The sequence below is a fragment of the Porites lutea genome, chromosome 6 (genome assembly GCF_958299795.1).
Source record: "Porites lutea chromosome 6, jaPorLute2.1, whole genome shotgun sequence".
NCBI lineage: Eukaryota > Metazoa > Cnidaria > Anthozoa > Scleractinia > Poritidae > Porites > Porites lutea.
The window spans coordinates 6,520,556-6,538,444 of NC_133206.1; the positions used below are offsets into that span (position 1 = coordinate 6,520,556).

The 17,889-nt window shown below is 40.7% G+C and overlaps 1 protein-coding gene across 4 annotated transcripts in view; it reads left to right on the forward strand.

Moving 5' to 3' along the window:
* LOC140940853 (lipase maturation factor 1-like) overlaps positions 1 to 13,652 on the forward strand; it is a 15,573-nt gene extending 1,921 nt beyond the window's left edge. The window contains exons 2-9 of one of the 4 annotated variants that reach the window (XM_073389819.1): positions 2,806 to 3,112; positions 4,268 to 4,420; positions 6,812 to 6,979; positions 8,137 to 8,314; positions 9,960 to 10,113; positions 10,839 to 11,028; positions 11,918 to 12,031; positions 12,941 to 13,652. In XM_073389819.1, coding sequence (XP_073245920.1) covers positions 3,041 to 3,112; positions 4,268 to 4,420; positions 6,812 to 6,979; positions 8,137 to 8,314; positions 9,960 to 10,113; positions 10,839 to 11,028; positions 11,918 to 12,031; positions 12,941 to 13,000 — 1,089 coding nt within the window. In that variant the 5' untranslated portion in view covers positions 2,806 to 3,040 and the 3' untranslated portion in view covers positions 13,001 to 13,652. Of the gene's footprint in view, positions 1 to 2,805; positions 3,907 to 4,267; positions 4,421 to 6,811; positions 6,980 to 8,136; positions 8,315 to 9,959; positions 10,114 to 10,838; positions 11,029 to 11,917; positions 12,032 to 12,940 lie in introns of all 4 variants that reach the window. The other 3 variants (XM_073389822.1, XM_073389820.1, XM_073389821.1) reach the window with 3 other exon arrangements.
* Positions 13,653 to 17,889: the final 4,237 nt, after the last annotated feature.

The window sequence follows — 17,889 nt, forward strand, 5'->3', positions numbered from 1 at the left end:
ATAAAAGAAATTATTATTAATCGATGCGCTAACATTTATTCCCGGAGAAACACAGGACGACCTGTTGAGAATTGCAATCGATTTGCCTGAATTCCTTCGAATTCCCAAAGAAGTGAAGAAGGTCACATTGCTGATTACAGCAAAGCCGAAAGTACAGTACGACTTGCAACGTTGCGTTACTTTTTAACTCAGTTTGTTATTCACTTTGTTGCGTTTCATTATGACATGACGACATGAAATTAATTTATTGCGGTGTTCTTTTTCTTAGAAGGGTTTAGTGCAAAGCAGCAAAAAACGCCAAAGAAAAAAGAAATCATTGCACCGTTATAGAGCATTAAGCGACAACTCTATTGAAAATAAAATGTTTATATCCAAAAATGACCGGTCAAAATGACCGGCAAGACCGGAGTTTGACCGGTCAAGTCCACGATCAGGCCGGACATTGTCCGTTGACCGGCCGTTATTTGCAGCCCTGAGCCCGACTTGCACATAAAACAAACACTTGTTTCCCATTTTTTCCAGCAGATTACGAAAATTTTAGACATGTTCTTAGCATGAAAAATGATGACTTACCGTTGTCCAACATGGCGAACACAGAAACGAATGTTTGCTACAAAATCCTTCGTGCAGGATATTGTTTACTCGTTGTCACGCAAGAAAATGTCTTTTCAAGATGCACAATGAGCAAAGAATATTTTTCTATAAGCCATTTACCTAATTTTTTTCTCACCGTACAAAACGAGTGTATTTTACTCTGTCTGAATGGCATGTCCAAGGCGGCCATCCTAAGAAGTAATACAGTGCACTTTTTCGCTGCACTAGTGCACCAAAGTGCACTTTTTCAGTGCACTGGTGCACCAAAGTGCACTGTTATTAGTATTTCAGTGCACTAGTGCACCGAATACTAAATAGCAAGTGCACTAGTGCACCGAAAGAGTGCACTTCGGTTCACCATTTCGTACAACACATTTTCGACTTGTTTACTAGAAAATAAAAATACGTAAATCGCAGGACCTCGCGAAGCACTTCGGTGGAATGGCAAGATAAGACAATAGAGAAGAAAATTTATAAATCTAAAAATCTTAAGCTATATAAAGAAACATAACAAAACTGCAATAACTAAAAAGAAAACTAGACGAAAAGAAAGAGAAAAAAAAAAGGCAAAGAAGCGAAGAGAAAAAGTTGTTCTCGGCGAATTAGAACTCGGTACCTTCGGCGGGCCGGGCCTGCTTTCGTTACCACTTAGGCCACGTGGAACACACCAAAGGAGATGTTGAAAATATATTATTGAACCCTTTCCCCTACAACTTCCGCCAGCGCTACCTGTATAAAGTTGTTCGAGCCGTATTAAACATGAATTCAAAGATATTTTTCAGAAGAATTACTGGTGTTTGGACAGTGAAATCCGAACAGAAGCCCAACTTTAAAGCCGATACAGTATAAACTCGTCTGCGAGCAAAACGTGTTTGTTTTAGTTTGATGTCTGCTGTGCGAACCCAGATAACTTTCGACGACATTCTTCAGCTGCGTGAAGGTAAGACATTCATGCAATCGAATTGACTCAAAATTTTCGATGGGAACCTTTCTCACCATCGATGGATCTTCAGAAATCCTGTTCCACTTTTGGCAAACAATAGAGATGGTTCTTCGAATGTGATGAAATGAAATAAAACTGAAAATGCATAAAATCACGTCTTTGGGAAGCTGATCAGAGCTGATTACACAACATTGTCCAAAAGTTAAAAACAAAACACGATGTGACTAGTGTTCTACAGACTGAGAATTAGTGCACTGAACTCGGTGCACTAGTGCACCGAATTCAGTGCACTTGGTGCACCGAGTTCGGTGCACTTTTGCACTAAATTCGGTGCACTAGTGCACTCAATTCGGTGCACTAGTGCACCGAATTCGGTGCACCAGTGCACCGAATTCGGTGCAGTGCACAGTGCACCGAAACGGTGCACTTGGCCTATGTAACGCTTTTGGGAAGCAACACCGTACACATAGCCTATGGCATGAGCCGAGCATAATGGTAGGGTTACAGGGGGACTTTCCCTTTTTTATCTCCCACCCCTGTTAAGGTTGACAGGTTTTGAAATGGGGCTTGGGACTCTATCTTCAAAGAAGCTGACCAAATTGATGTGGACCTTTCAGATTTTAATGCAGTCAAAGGTGCAAACAGAAAATAACAATTGACCCTTTCTGATGTCATTTCATTGAGGGTTTGATTTACAGCCAACTTTAGGGGGTGTGGATACAATATAAAACTTCCTGGGGGCTGATCCAATCTATGTTTTGTTGATGCCAGCTCTTTGATATCCTGCATGGCATGAAATTGAAAGGGAAAAGTTTATAGGGTTTGTTGGTGATGAACAGATGACAACTGACCTTTAAACTTAAGGATTTAATTTGCTAATCTCTTACTATCAAGCATACAGGAAAACATGGCAGTAACATGCAAAAAGCTGGGTCCTTAAAATACAGTCACTGAATAGTCACTGACTGAGATTACAGGCTCAGAAGCACGAGTGACACAAAACAGTTCATAATGTCTCTATGTACAGCCACTGTAGCCTCTTTAGTTTCGATTATGGGATACAACACTAATATACTACAGGGTTAAGGCACTAGGGTCCACTGGGTGCTGCTGGAGCATATAGCCTTGCCAAAAAGCCACATGAGGAGCACCTATATAACATAAGTCTCTCTTGCTGAATAGTGTTCAGGAGGGGACACATACATAGTTTGTAGCTTTTAACATATTTTTCTGTTTTGTCTTGTTTTTTTTTTTTGTTTTTTTTGCAGTTGTGGCCTTTGCCATTGCAGCTAACCAGAACAAACAACTTTTAGGCAAAAATGGGCTCCTTCCATCTGACCTATACTTGGAGAGAATTGAAAGTCACTTTTCAGATACTGGCTGGAGGAAAATTCTTCATGTTCCAACTGTTCTTCTGTACACTGATAAAAGTAGAATTGAGGAACATTTGGATCTACTAGCGTATACTGGGATGTTTTCTCCAGGAGTTGTTGTGGTCTTTGGATGTGCGAACATGTTTATCATGACATTACTTTGGGTATTATACCATTCTATTGTCAACATTGGGCAGAGGTGGTAAGTGTTTATAATTAAATGTATCTAAATGCCTGGCCTTCGAGGAACCAGCCACTGGCCCTAAGCTTAATCGCCAGCTGTTAGTCAGATAATACAGGTCAGTTTAATAGGTTATCTGTACCCCCTCATGCGATGTGGATATGCTTCTACTGCTTGCTGCTAAAACTATATATTTGTAGATGTGTCAAAAGTGCCCTGCAGAGTGTAACCAAAAAATACTATAAGGGGAAGTAAATTAGAAGGTAGATCATGTTGAAATGAAAGGATTAGTGTTCATCATATTGTAGGTGCAAGGCTAGCCTGAGAAAACAGCCGACATTTGGTGACGCTACCACTGGTTTCTCTGCCAAATGATGTCTGAGAAACAAATGCAGAAATTCCATACTGATTACACGTCACTATCCAGATTTGGGTAGTGCTTCTGATTGGTCGTGCTGCGTGGGAAATTTGATTCAACCAATCAGAAGCACTACTCAGATCTGGGTAGTTTTCTCAGGCTAGTGCAAGGCTGAAACAAAATAGACTTTGTGTCCCAAACTAAAGATAATAGGGCAAATTCCCATTCACTGGGACATGGTTCTATCATTCTTAATTGGACTTATTAATTCACTGTCCTAAAACTAGGGCTCAGTTTTGTTTGTCAGTTGTGTGGTTCTTAGTTATATACCTTATTGATGTTAGCACTGCTTTGGCAGACAATAACTATTTTTTGTTGAATGAACATATCTGTCACTGATTTTTTTTAATACTGTTTTTCTTTCATTGCTATCTTGTTTGAGCAAGGTATTCATTTGGTATGTATGTAATTGCTTTTCAACCTTTTTCATCTTTATTTGTGCACCATATATTGGATGTAAAGTCATTTTTTAAAATTAATTGCTAATTAATTATGTGATAATGACAAATGAGATGGTCTGTTTTAAAAAATAGGAATTTACATGGGTTTTAAAAGTCTGTCAGTCACTCGAAATTATGATCAGCTCATTCATAAGATAATTTCTGTATTATTATAACAGAGCTGCATAATTTCTTTTGAAGATTTGAGTTTGAAAATAAATTATTGTGACTCGCCCTCTATAGTTATTGATTTGTAATGTTTTATGCTGCATGGTTGCATGTATATTTAACTGTGGCTTGATGATTATTTCGTTTCAGGCTGAGAGTCACAGCTTCTTGAAACAGGTTTCTTGGCAATCTTTCTGTGTCCAGTATTTAAAATGCAGCAAGTTCCTGTCCATACACCCACACCCCTTGTTGTCATTTGGGGATACAGATGGCTTCGTTATATTTCGTATCATGATTAGCGCTGTAAGTTCTGCTATATTATGCATGTAAAGATGGAGGTGATTGTGTATTTTGACTGCCAGCTGGTATGAGCACTTGCATGGCATCTTGTTTTCATTATCACTGACCGGCAATTCTCTGCCGGTTAATTGTCATTATTTTGTTACAGGTATGGTTTGACTGAGTTTTTTACGGGGTATACTTCCCCCCTTTAAGCATTTTCTTTGTCGGCATTAACAAATGTATCAGAAAAAGTTTACCACAGCTGTATGTAAGATGAAAATTTTGTATGATCCATGTTTTATTGACACGGGAGTTGTTCTGGCAGCATAATGATGCCATTACGTTTTTTATTTTCGTTTGTATTTCTCGGTACCTGGAGTTTTTTTTCAAAAATCCCTTTAAGAAGCTTGTACCTCCCTTGGTTGGGTCGATTATGGCAAAATTTGAGCAAATGCTATGAGGATGTTTTGGAAATATTTTGAAATGTTAAGGGTTCAAAAAACAGTAAATAAACATGCAATCAACAATACAGTTTCGTCTCATAGTGGTTTGATTCCATCTAAAACTGTGGACAAAAAAGGGGGGATAACTATGGCCGATTGCGAGAATTTGATTAGTCTAAGTTTGACTGCTTTCTTTACCATTTTAGCATGTAATTTGTCCTCTCCTACAAATTTCACGGTAATTTAAAAACTGATTGATAATTTTTTTAAAAAAACTTGACAATCCCAAGATTAATCATCAATTTACATCTCCTCCAAGTTTCAGGGACATTGAAAATAAGGAAGACAATTAAATGGGGCTTCAACTGTCACAAATCCCCCCCCCCCCCCGGCCAGTTTTTTGTATTCAAGTTAGCCTCCTCATGGTATTGTTTTCAAGTTTCATATACACAGACACAACTTTGTCAAAAAACTAATTTGCATTCAAAATTTTTGGACCCTTGATTACATAGTAATCACTCAAAGTAGGGAAGTATACTCCCTTAAAAATCCATTTGAGCCAAAGTCATTACTATATAGATTTAGCCAGGGCTAAAAGCGAAGCTCTCGATAATATTTATAGTTTGTTCAAACAAAATATAAAATCGTGTAATGCTAAGCGGCGAAGGCAACGCCGGAGAACGGTGAAAAACAACAATAGGTCTAATTAGCAAAAAAGCAACTTTGCACGTGCAGCTCACTTTTTTTGTTCATTTCTTTGCCGTTGTTTTGGACGACTACAACGTGAAACTTCCAAAAACGTTTTTATGGAGGAAATGTCGTACGTGTTCTCGTTCACTTTTTTTTCACTGCCGCTCATTTTCTTCTTGCATTGGTGGCCGCTAGCATTAATTTTCTCATTTTGTCACCGCTGCTACAAAATTTTCATGTTGTTCTTCCAACAAAAAAATTTCTCCTTTGTTTTTTATCTCTCGCTCTAGATCTCTGTCGCCCTTTTTCTCGTTGAGTTTCGCTGGCCTGCCGCTTTTTCTCTTTTTTTTTTTGTCTTTCTCTGGCTCTATATTCCAAATTTGTGGACATGACAATTAATTTAAGCTTAATACTTTAGAAAACACGGATACAGAAACAATTTCCGCTTTCGTCTTTATTGAATTTTTAGCTGCCTCTGCTTTACAAGACGCGGGTGGCTATGCGATTTCCCGCCAAAATAACCTCGATTTGCATTTGGGTCGCCATACCTGTTGACTGAGTTATTTTACATTGGTAGGCCTGTGGTGCGGACGGACGGTCGGGCGTACGGTCACGTGATTACCAAATTTTCTCAGATGGGTAGATTACCACATTTTCTTACCCATGGTGCTCCGCTGCGCGCTTCGCGCACGAGAGCTCCGCTATAAAAAAAAGCTTCAAGCTGATGGTTTATCTATAGTTTTAGTTGCATGAGGTGCATGCATAGGCAACAAAAACTCCTTAAATGTATAGTGGTTGTGATAAATCTTAGCCTCATGATAAGTCTTATTTCGGCGGTAGTTGAAACGAAGGTCTTTGTCTGTGATTTAAACTAATTAACAGACCTACATGTACCATGGATAATAGAAAGACCCAGTCTTTCTATTATCTATGCATGTACATACACACATTGCATTGCAGTACCCCTGGCTTGCCCACCCTGACTGCCAAAGTAAAGGCCAATGTATTTTTAAGAACTTTGTGGATGGCAGATGAATTACAGGATTATGTTGCTGTGATGGCATGCTTGTGGCTCTCTCCTCCGAAGAGGCCTTCTTTTGTCGAAGGGAGGATGGGAGAATGGAAAAAGAGAGCGCACGGGGTACGATAGGCGCGCTTTCTATTTTTCGATTGTTGCTTTTTTGGGATACCTAGCAGGAGCCTTTGCTGAGGAGAGAGTGTTTGTTGGACATCTGTAAGGTCGTTGATCGTTGGGTTTTGTTTCTTTTTGTTTATTTAGACTCAGCCAGTACCAAATCCTATGAGTTACTTTATGCACCAGTCTCCTGAGATTTTCCATAAATTTGAGACTCTGACAAATAACTTCATAGAATTAGTGGTTCCATGTTTCATTTTTCTTACAAGACCGTTTAGAATTACATGTGGCATTTTGCAGATTTTATTTCAGGTAAGGATCCTTTAACAATATTGGCCTCTTCACAACATTTTGATTAATTATATAACGCTGCGCCATCGTACATACCTTAACGGCCGCCCGGTTAGCTCAGTTGAAGGCGTGCCGATCTCATGAAAGCGAGGCTGTGATAATGGGTTAAAACCCCGGCCAGACCAACAACCTAGGTCTTTACACTAAACTGGTGAGAACATGCTAGCTGCGATTAAAACCACGTTCTCAGCGTCTTCTTTGTCTTTAAATGTCAGCATCAGTTAATCTGAGAGGACGTAAAAGAGCCCGTGACAATGATTCTATCTGACCTGTGTCGTCATTGGTCTGGGTGGGCGAGATGAGACGAAAAGACTGACTGATTCGGCTCCATAGTGCGCCTTAACTGGCGGACGTCCAACCTTACATCTATGCTCCCTCTGCAATGCGGCCACTGACTGTACGCGGGAGAAAACTGTATGTTCTAAACTTTGACGCATCAAGGAGCAATAGAATTCTACAGCACGCACCATCCCGATCTGCTCCTTTCCAGTACCACCAAATAAGCTGCAACAACGAAGGCGGCGGCCGCGAAAACGTCACTTCAAAAAAGTGAATTCGCGTTGTTTCAAACTTTATCGCTCTTACTCCACCTCGTTCCACTTGTTAAATGTTGGCGCATTTTTCTGGAATTGAATTGTAAAGGACTGTATCTAAGTTTATACAAAGAAAAAGAAAATCGTAGTCTTGCGTACACGTCCTCCATAAAAAGTGAAATTTAGGGGCTGTTTATATGATTCCAGAGTGAGTTTCATTCCAGAATGAAAACCGGAATGAACTCATTCCAGAATGACCTGTACGCGAACAAAATTTATTCTCGGTATCATGTGAACAGATGCAAAGAAATATATGGAGATGGCATGAACTCGCTTTGGAATGAAAGTAATTCCGGTAACATGTAAACAGCTCCCGGCCTCTTAGTTTCACGCCTTAGTCGTATCTCGACGGCAAAGAAATGTACGAAAAAACGTTATGTACATGCAAAGTTTTTGGTTTTTCTGATCTCTGCTTTTTGGACGATCTTGTTGACGTCGCCGTCGCTGTTGCCGTCCTCGGTTGTTACTTATTAAGCTCCCTAATATCAAGTGTGAAGTACTCATTGTAACTGCATTTCTCTGCAGGTCATTTTAATAATCAGTGGTAACTTGGGTTTTTTAAACTGGCTGACCATTGTACCAAGCCTGATGAGCTTTGATGACAAGAGTCTGGCTTTTCTGTTTTCTTCGTCCTCAGCTAAGAACGATGTCATTAAAATACAGCAATTTCAAAAGGCTGGTGCTGGACCAAGGCCCACATGGGGTACTGAATTTCATTTTATTCTACCAAATTAATAACAGATAGCGACCATTTTTGGTTTTTACCTCCCATAAGCACCCACTTTACACGTGTCTGATCTACAACCTGTGCAAATGGGATAATGCTACACCACCCCTGTTAGTAACCCCTAATGGAAGTGGGTTTCTGGGAAACTGCCCACCTAGCCCTCCCCTAAGCCAACATTAACACTTTTGTGTCACTTAAAGCAAAATGTTGGTTTAGGGGATGGGTAGGTGGGCAGTTTTCCTGAAACGTATAATGATCCAGTGAAAGTTAAGCTCCTTATTTTACGTGAGCCATGCACGTCAACCGGAAGTGAGTTTTTTTCATCTTTTATAATGCTTTGACACCACCAAATTTGTATGGCTAAGGTTCTTTACTCTTACAGAGACGCTTTGCCCAAACGTTTCTTCAAAATCACCGCTCGAGTGTGCATAAAGTCCACTTCCGGTTGATGTGTTGAGACCGACAATGCGCTCATTTATCCCCTTATCTCTCCATCAGTACTCTGTTATACGGGTATTTGAAGCTACTTAAAGCTACACGGAAAGGAAAGAAGTCGAAACAAGGATTTGAGCTCACACCTGGAAATCGGTCTCGGGACCTTCCGCATAGAGGGGGCGGCTCACTAACCAACTGTGCTTTATCCTTGTTTCATGTTCGCTCTTTCATCACCACGTTTTATTTCAGATATCTAATTTGGCCTATGTACCTTTTGGGATGCTCCCAAATAATGTGTGCTCATTAGCTGAACCTTTGAGAAGGAGGAAGGATTAGTGGGCGGCCTCTTGTGCGAGAGGTCCGTCGGTTGATTCCCACGTGTGACCTCTAATCCTTCTTTCGACTTCTTTCCTTTCATATAATGTAGCTTTAAGTAGCTTTTAAAAATACCCGTAAAATGGAGCAGTATTAGAGAGAAAGGGTGGGGGTCATGAGCGCACCGTTGTCCTTTGGCTATGTTCACTATACCGGGCAGATTTTGCGCCGGCACGAAAATCCTATAGGATAGGGCTTCTGTTCACACTCGGCGCGATTCCTGTAACGGAGCGAAGCTGTGCTGCGCAGATCCCGAAAAAGAAGCGTCACATATCGGGTAGGTTCTGTGCCACACTTTGATCCAGTGTGAACAGTTATTCCGCTGACCAGAATTGACTAAGTATGAGCGAGGACTGGAATCCACTGAGATGGAGGTAAATAGTCGAGCCCTCTCGACCAATTACTCCGGCACGATGTTCGATGTGTGTGAACGACTCGTTCAAGTTCTGTGCCGATGCTGTTCTTACTTTTCCCGATAGCTTTTCGTGTCGACACCAAAAGCTGTGTGAAATAGTATGAACATAGCCTTTAAGGTGATGACTATTTTGAGCTACCCATGTAAAATAAACACTTTGTACTCCTCTTGTGGTGTGGATTACCGACTCGATATAAATAATGACACTGCAAGCCTTAAAACTTCTTCTAATAGCCAAAAGAGTGCACCTTTTTCAATTTTGGGTGATCGGCTATAAAAGATCCGTGTACAATAACGTAAACTTCTAGATTTTTAAATGGTTAAACTAGTGTATTTTCAGCAGAGAGTTGTGACTTTCACGATTATGTTGTAGAACCTGTGTTATCTTTTTTTTAGGTCTTTGTGTTCGTCGTGTGTTTGAGGTCATGCTTGGTATCATGGTAGCGTATTTAAGTATTCCGGTGGTGCAGAACCTGCTTTCATCTCGCCAGGCCATGAACACTTCATTTGATTCCTTCAGAATAGTGAACACTTACGTAGCTTTTGGAAGGTAAAGGAAGCAACAGATCGCGCAGCTTACTCTGCATGATCTTCGACAATTTTGAATTCAGTAAAGAATTAGAGACGAGAGACGAGTACTAGCCAACGAGGGCGAGGTTTAACTTAAAGTTTTTTCGCGTGTTCTAAAAAAATAGACACCCATAAAGCTTCATTTTACTATTTTTTCACCAGAAAAGTTGACACGGCTATTTTTATTGAAGGAGGTTATAGACCTAAAACTTAACTCCCTTCCGCTCAAATTCGTGGTAGAATGGCGACGGCTGTCACGTTTTCCTGCCAGAATGACGCTGGTTCACGCGCAAAGTATTGAGAAACGTGATTGCAAACCTCCAGTTTCAGTGTCCACGCTATGCTGCCATAATCTACCTAAATTACACGGAAAAGCAAGCAATTTGTTGATTTCGTTATATCTAATTTCCTTCTTTCTCTAGTTCTCAATTTTAACTGAATCAACTGAAGGCTAACTCGATATATACTTCTGATTGTTTTCAATATTTAGCATTCAGGCTCCAAATATTTACGAGTACAATTTTCCTTACTTTAATATTTCTTGTTTGTTTGTTTGTTTCAGTTGTGCTCTGTCAATCTGCTTTAAGCGCAAGTAAAGTTTAAAATGTTGAACTTCACGCGATTTATCGCAGGAACAAGGCCCAACATCCGTGTGATCAGGGAAAAGGATAATGCACTGTTTGACCTTTTACGTTGCTTTTCCAGCGTAACAAAAGAGAGAACTGAAGTGATATTTCAAGGAACAAGAAACTTAACTATTTTTCCCGATCATAAAGGAGGCATTTGGGAAGAAAATCAGTTTCAGTGTAAACCTGGTGACCCAAAAAGGCGGCCATGTGTTATTTCACCATATCACTACAGACTGGACTGGCTAACGTGGTTTGCAGCTTTTCAGGTCAGTATGCTGTTAATGAGGCTACTTGCACATGGCTTATGGTCAAGTCGCCCGAAATGTGTCTCTTCTGAAGTTATGTCGCTGAGAGTTTCAACTGACTAAACATTTTGGGCGACATAACTCTAGTTTTGTGCGACATATATCTGCTGGCGAGATGACCGTTCGGTCGACTTGATTGGTTACCTTGGAGGACGGGTGGCTTAGCTCGTGATAAGAATACTCGCCTCGTATTATTGCCTGACGTGTCAGTCCCAGACGTTTCTAGTCTCTGCATAGTGGCGCACGGGATGACTTCTCACCCCTCCATGCGCGTTAGGGTAGACGGTTGAGGACGAGTAAGTACTATTGCGACTAATCGAGACCAGGTTTGCATCAGGGAGGAGAAGCTTAATGTGGGTCGGTTTTTTTATTGGTTCTAGCCCCAGTTCTGAGACCTAAACCCACCCCCCTCCTCGGCCCCACCCTTAATCTTCTTAATCTTCCAAATCAACTCCACTGGATGTAGAATGCACAATAAGAAAACTATTTGTCTTGCCACAGGTTTGACCGTTTGTTGGGTGTTTTTCTTATACTGATCTTCCTTAGAGTAGTATAGTAAATAGCAAAACCCTTTTTTGCGAGGACGTCTACTTATCTTGCGCTTAAACGCACGGGAGCACCATTCATACCTGGTCATCCGGGCCACGGGAAGGTCTAGCTGTCTGCAGGGCAAAGGTAGTACCTACGTTTCTAGGGTGTTTTAAGACACTGTATATTAGCCTGTCCCGGGGTTTTAACCCGTGACCTCCGCTCTGCAGTAAAGCGCTCTACCGAATGAGCTAGTCCTTCCTTGGTTTATAAGTAGTACGAAACAAACCTTATACAGGTACAATGAACTGTCTGTTTTCAGAATTATCAATACAATCCCTGGCTGATTCACTTTGCGACCAAGCTTCTTGTTAATGATGAGCAAGCAACATCTCTGATCGCTCATAACCCGTTCATAAATGGGTACACCTCCAACGTAAGTTTCTTTTCAGGTTATTTATCACAAGGCTGGGGTTTCTATCTACTTGTACTACATGTCGACTCGGACTAAACGCCAGTTTCCATATTAACTTTTGCATAATCTCTATCTTCCCATTCGTCGTGACGTGTCATAAGCTCGATAGAGTCGACCGGAGTAGAAGGAATCAGACCGTTTCCTTTTCTTTCAATTCCGTTCATGACTTCTTTGAATAGACCTCTTTAGGGTCTGTTTACATGGAGTGGGGGACCCCGGTCTAGTGGGGTTGGTTTCTTTTGTTTTCACGCTCTGGGAGACACAAAACAAAAGAAACTTACCCCACTAGACCGGGGTCCCCCATTCCATGATAGAGTGTTTTCACTCACGTGGCCAGCATCTATGCAAATGTTTTGGAACAAAAGAAATCATTTGCATAAGAAAAGAGTTCATCTCCCACAGGACTGGTTTGGGACACCAACATGGCCGCCGTTTCATTGTTTTGGGACACCAATATGGCCGACGTGACGTCATGTGAAAGCACTCTATTGTATGTTTTGTTTTCCCAATAGACAGCCCAGGGGAACTTGACTCTTTGTCTTTCCGAAAATTATGGGTACATACATATGCACGTGAATAAGACGAAATTTGAAAGAAACAGTTCCCTAGAGTATTATCATATGACCTGTATTTGGGAAAACAAAACTGGAAACGACGATTTTGAAGGCAAACAAAACAGTTTCCGGTCCCAGTAATCATCGGAACTAGAGTAAACCAGTCACCGTGCTTGTTAATCGGAAGGCTGTTTTCACTAGATCATAACACTTTGCTCTTCAGATTCCAACTTCGTCATTGTGAAAGCCAGCCTTTTTTTAGTGATTGGCATTAAAACGGTTGACTTCAACTGGTATTGCATTTCTTGTCTTTTAGATTTATCCGGGGAGAACACTACCTCTACAAGTTCACCACGCTTGGCAGCCGAGAAGCTAGGGCTGGATATTGGTGGACGCGCACAAAGATAGGCTCTTATTTCCCACCAATTAACTTACAAGCTGTCAGGGAGTACGTCAGGTCTAATGGATGGAAAATGCCTAAGCTAAAGAAAAACCGTAAAAGTTCACATTAAAGTTGAACTAAGAATATTATGCAATTTAGATCGCAACAGTGTTTATAAAAAGGCTGGTAGCCAACAGAAGGATACCTAATTATAGGGTATACACTTCGTAATTAGAATATTAAAAGGAACAAAAAACCACTCTTTCAGGAATTTGTTGATTTTGCATTCTACTTTGGAGTGTCTAGTTTAGTCTTTTACAGAGCTGCATAAAGCTCCGACCAAGTCATTATTTTGGTCGGGCAAAGCAAAAATATGGTCGGATCAAGGATGCATTACGCGTCTTCAACGGAACTTGTGCTTGGTAGATGAGGCGCTGGCAGGAATACATAGATTTAGCCAGGACTTAAAGTGAAACTCTCGTCAATAAACCTGTAGTTTACTCAAGCAAAAAATAAAATCGTATAATTCAGTCTAAACGGCGACGGCAACGAGAACGGCAAAAAAAAGTCAATGGGTCTATTTAGCAAAAACATCAACTTAACCAGCTAACTGGTTATGAAAATGTCCACGTGATCTGTCGCGCCATCTGTCACGAAAACCAGTCACGTCATCGTCTATTGCATGGCCAACTGATTATAACACCCACTTGATTAATGAAAACGTCAATCACGTGACTTCTTAGCTTTGGTATACAGTGGAACCCGGTTAATGCGGACACAAAGGGGGCATTCCATAGTGTCCGTATTGTCTGGGTGTCCGTATTAAGCTGGCTCTGAGAAAAAATGTCACGTTTTTGCCCCCGCGGGGGGGACTGGGAGGCATCCTAGTAGCTCGCGCAGTTAAACGGCGGGTAAACTGGGGGAAGTTGGAGCCTATCCCGGCTTGGTTGATTTCGGTTTTACTGTATAACAGGTGCTTTTTGTACTTGCCTAAGTTCACTTCCGACTCATCTACAGTCTGTAGCATACTGAATCCCTCAATAAGCCCTCCGAGTGCTCACTCATTCATTTATTTACTTTCTTATTTTAATACTTATTTATTTACTGATTTGATTTGCAGCATTTTAGTTCTTGATCTTTCTGTTTTGTTGTTGTTGTTGGTTTTTTTTTTTTTTTTTTTTTTTTTTTTTGCAACGTTCGCTTTCCGTTCAGGTTAATGTTGTTAGTAACTTAGATCTGTATGTGTTTGGAAAAATCTTTCCAGCGATAGTGCAACAGCTTTCATAGTGGCGGCCTGGGGCGGATGTGACTGGAATTCAATCCTCCCCTCCTCTCCCCTGAAATGCTAGCTGGTCACGAAATTACGCCGCGTTATCGATAATAACCTACGTATAGCCGCAACAAAGGAAAAACGGAGAGAACAAAAAACAGTTGCTCTTCGGGCAGTTCTGGAATGTGGAACGTTCCAAAAAAACTTGGTTCAAAGCAGCTTCCTAAGTCTCTTTCATTTGCGAAGTAAGCAATCTCGCCGCCATTTTCCCGTGAATTTTACCATGTGCTTCAGTGTTTCACATTTCACCCAATGAGCGCCTCCGACAGAAATCACGAGAAATGATCGAACGGGCAGGCAATGAAAAGCTATTGTATATTTTCTTGCAAAAAAAGAGTGACGTCATATAACACGATTTCGGACAATATTCGTAGACGCTGGGTGCGGTTGCACGTAGGCTATTATCGATAAGCATTCCCCCATCATTGCTTTCCTTTTACACAGCCGGTTTCTGGTCCTTGGCAATGAGTGGCTATTATTGTCGCAGTGAAGATGTATCACCATTCTTGTTAGCTTCACCGGCCAGGATCAAACGGTCGTTTACTTTCTCTTCTCAGGGGCGGATCCAGGATTTTTTTGGGGAGGGGGTGCACTCGTCTCTTGCTCTACTTCAACACCAATAAACCACATCGTTTTTTTTTTTGCAGAACAGGTCAGTTGTATAAGAAAACCGCAGGTCATCTCAGGGAGGGGGGGGGGGGGTGCGCACCCCCTGCACCCTCCCCCTAGATCCGCCCCTGCTTCTTTGACCACAGTTGTTAAATCAAACCGCTCTCTCCCGCTAACTCGAACCCTCGCGCTAAACCAAAGTCGATAATCAAGCTTTGTTGCTTAATTTTTTTCAAAATATCAATCTTTTGCTGCCCTTGAAGTGAAGTGTACACGACACTTGCATTCCCTGCCCATCCACTTGCTTATTTCCGTTAATATTTCCGGTCATCTGCTTTGAACTCTCGATGACTTGAACTCCCGAAAACTTAAACTTTTCTCGATTTCGGGAGTCGACAATTCGTGTACCTTGTTTTTTTGACTGCGGTATTGCCGCGGTCAGTAGTAATCAGGTAACCAGGCAAAGTAGAGTCCAGTCCCCATGCGTCCTTTACGAACAGCAAGTGGAAGGGATGGCTGCGGTGCCCGGGGGGGTACTTTAGGAATTTCTGGGTGGGGATGTGCCGCTGGGACCCTGGAACCCTTAACCTATACCAGAGCTAGTTCAGCTGAATTTTGCTACCCTATACTAGAGTAAACTCCCCAAATCCCCCTATCCTAGAGTAGCTATTTCCCTTGTCTAGATAAAATCTTCAACCAACTGATCAGTTTCCTGAAAAATGATAACCTATTCTAGACCCAAACGCTCTGATTTACATACCCTATCCTAGAGTAAACTGCCTGAAAACCATACCCTTCACAGCGGCACATACTTATATAGCCCATGTATGGCAGTAACCCCCCTCCCCCCGGGCTGCGGCGTGAGATTTCGTGAAGGTCTTTCTAAAGGTAAAGGTAAACCACTCAAGTATTGCACTTTTTTAATATCAATAATCTTGTTTATGGCTTCAGAAGTTATTTATTAATAGTATCCCTTTTCTTTTTTCGAAAAATGTTCGCCCCAAACCTCTCTGACAACAGTCACGTTTTGTAATTTAATATGCTCATACAAACTTGCACAGACCAATTGACCAGACTGAAATTTGTAAGTCTCAAAAGTTTGAAAAAATTGGCCTTAAACTGCCCTAAATTTGAGCTCCCAAATGTTTAAAGAAACGTACAAATATATACAGAGGGGGGAGGGGGCATATTTGTCCCCTACCATAAATTTCTTTTAAATATATGAATATTGGTAAGTTTGAATACTCACATCTCTGAATGTTTGCAACATGAAACTTAATTGGCAGTTTCAGTGTGTTCACTTTAACAATCCAACCAATGGAGAAGGTCTTTGCAGGAACGTTCTGTGTGACTTCAGTAGAAAGGTCTTGCACTGATAAAAAGGGAGTTTGAGCAAACACCTTTTTGAGTGACACGTGTCAATCAGAAGTGAGTTGAAGCCTTTTCCCTTTTAGTATGACATGATGCTACCAAATTTGTATTCAACCACAACAACAAATTTTATTTTTAAATGAAAAGCGATTAATTACAAGTACAGACTACCTGCAAATATTCCCAAGTGTCTTTTTCTCATAGAGATAATTTGGCCAGAAAATTTGCTCAAAATCATGCCCAAGATTGCAAAAAGTCCACTTGCAGTTGATGAGCGTCGCTCAAAAATGTTCCGCAAACTCTTTGATATCATTCCTGTTGTGGGGGAGGTGTTCGCTGCTATTGGCAGAGGTGGAAGCTTTGATCAGAAAGCATTGTTTGAAGTAACTTACAGGAGTTTCAACTGTAGTATGATTAGTTATACCTGACTGCATGGAGGTAAACTCCAGATAGACAATGTCCAGCAATGAGAGACAGTTATTTGCAGTTGATCTGCTATAACGTGCTGTGTATGGTGTTTTATTAACAAGGGGAGAGGAAGGGGAGAGGTCACCAGCACCTTAGGACCCCTCACATTACAGAATACTTTCTATTGATCTTCGTCAACGGTAAAATTGCAGTTCCCATGACTATTTGTGGGCTCACAAAGGATTGCCGCGGCATTTCGTGTCCTTTGACTCTCTCAGTGAAGTGTTAGCTTATTCGTTTCCATGATGCAAAGTTAACTTAAGCAAATCGATAATTCAAAGCTTTTGTGCTACTGTCTCCTTTTATTGGGAAATGCAATCGCTCAACTTGTTAATTATTTTGACTTTATAAAATATTTTAAGTATTTAAGCCAGCGGAATGTATAGAATTCCAGAAAAACAAATGTGAAGTTGAATGGTTTTAAATTGCGCTAGAAGTTGTTTTGATCAGTATGCAAATTACTGCTATCTATTGTTTCCATCAAACTAAAATAGCCTGGCTCTTTTACGACTTTTTGATTTGCTTTGTTTCATTTTATATTTTTTTGTGAATCATAATTCTTTCATGTGAATTTATGCTTTCAAAAGGAAAACAACTTTGAGGAAATGTTGCGTTTACAGCCACAGCGATACATGTCTATTTCACTTCACTTGCTCTTATATACAAATTACCCTAAATCATTCAGTGGATTTGGGTTTGACCTCACCAACCTATTGTAGCTTGTTTTTTTTGTGTGCACAACCTCCCACAACCATTGCTCATATTAAAACTCCAAAATTGTCGTAGCCCTTTAAATGTACATGTATACAACTGGAATCTCTAGTAATTTTACAGCCACCTCTTATAAGCAACTTGAACCACTTTCTAACCTTTTTTCGTGTATTCCATTGTTTTTAAACTCTTTAAGTAGCTGTTCAATGCATAGACTGATCTCTTTGTTCACTGTATATAATACTACACTACTCAGCCTATAAGATACAAAGAACTTTTTTTAAAGTGACAACATCCTCTATATACTTGCAAGGCAAATCTACTCAGGCGGCCTTAAGGAGATATTCATTGTGTGAAGCAAATTACCTTTTTTATTGGTTTTGTTTGCAGTACT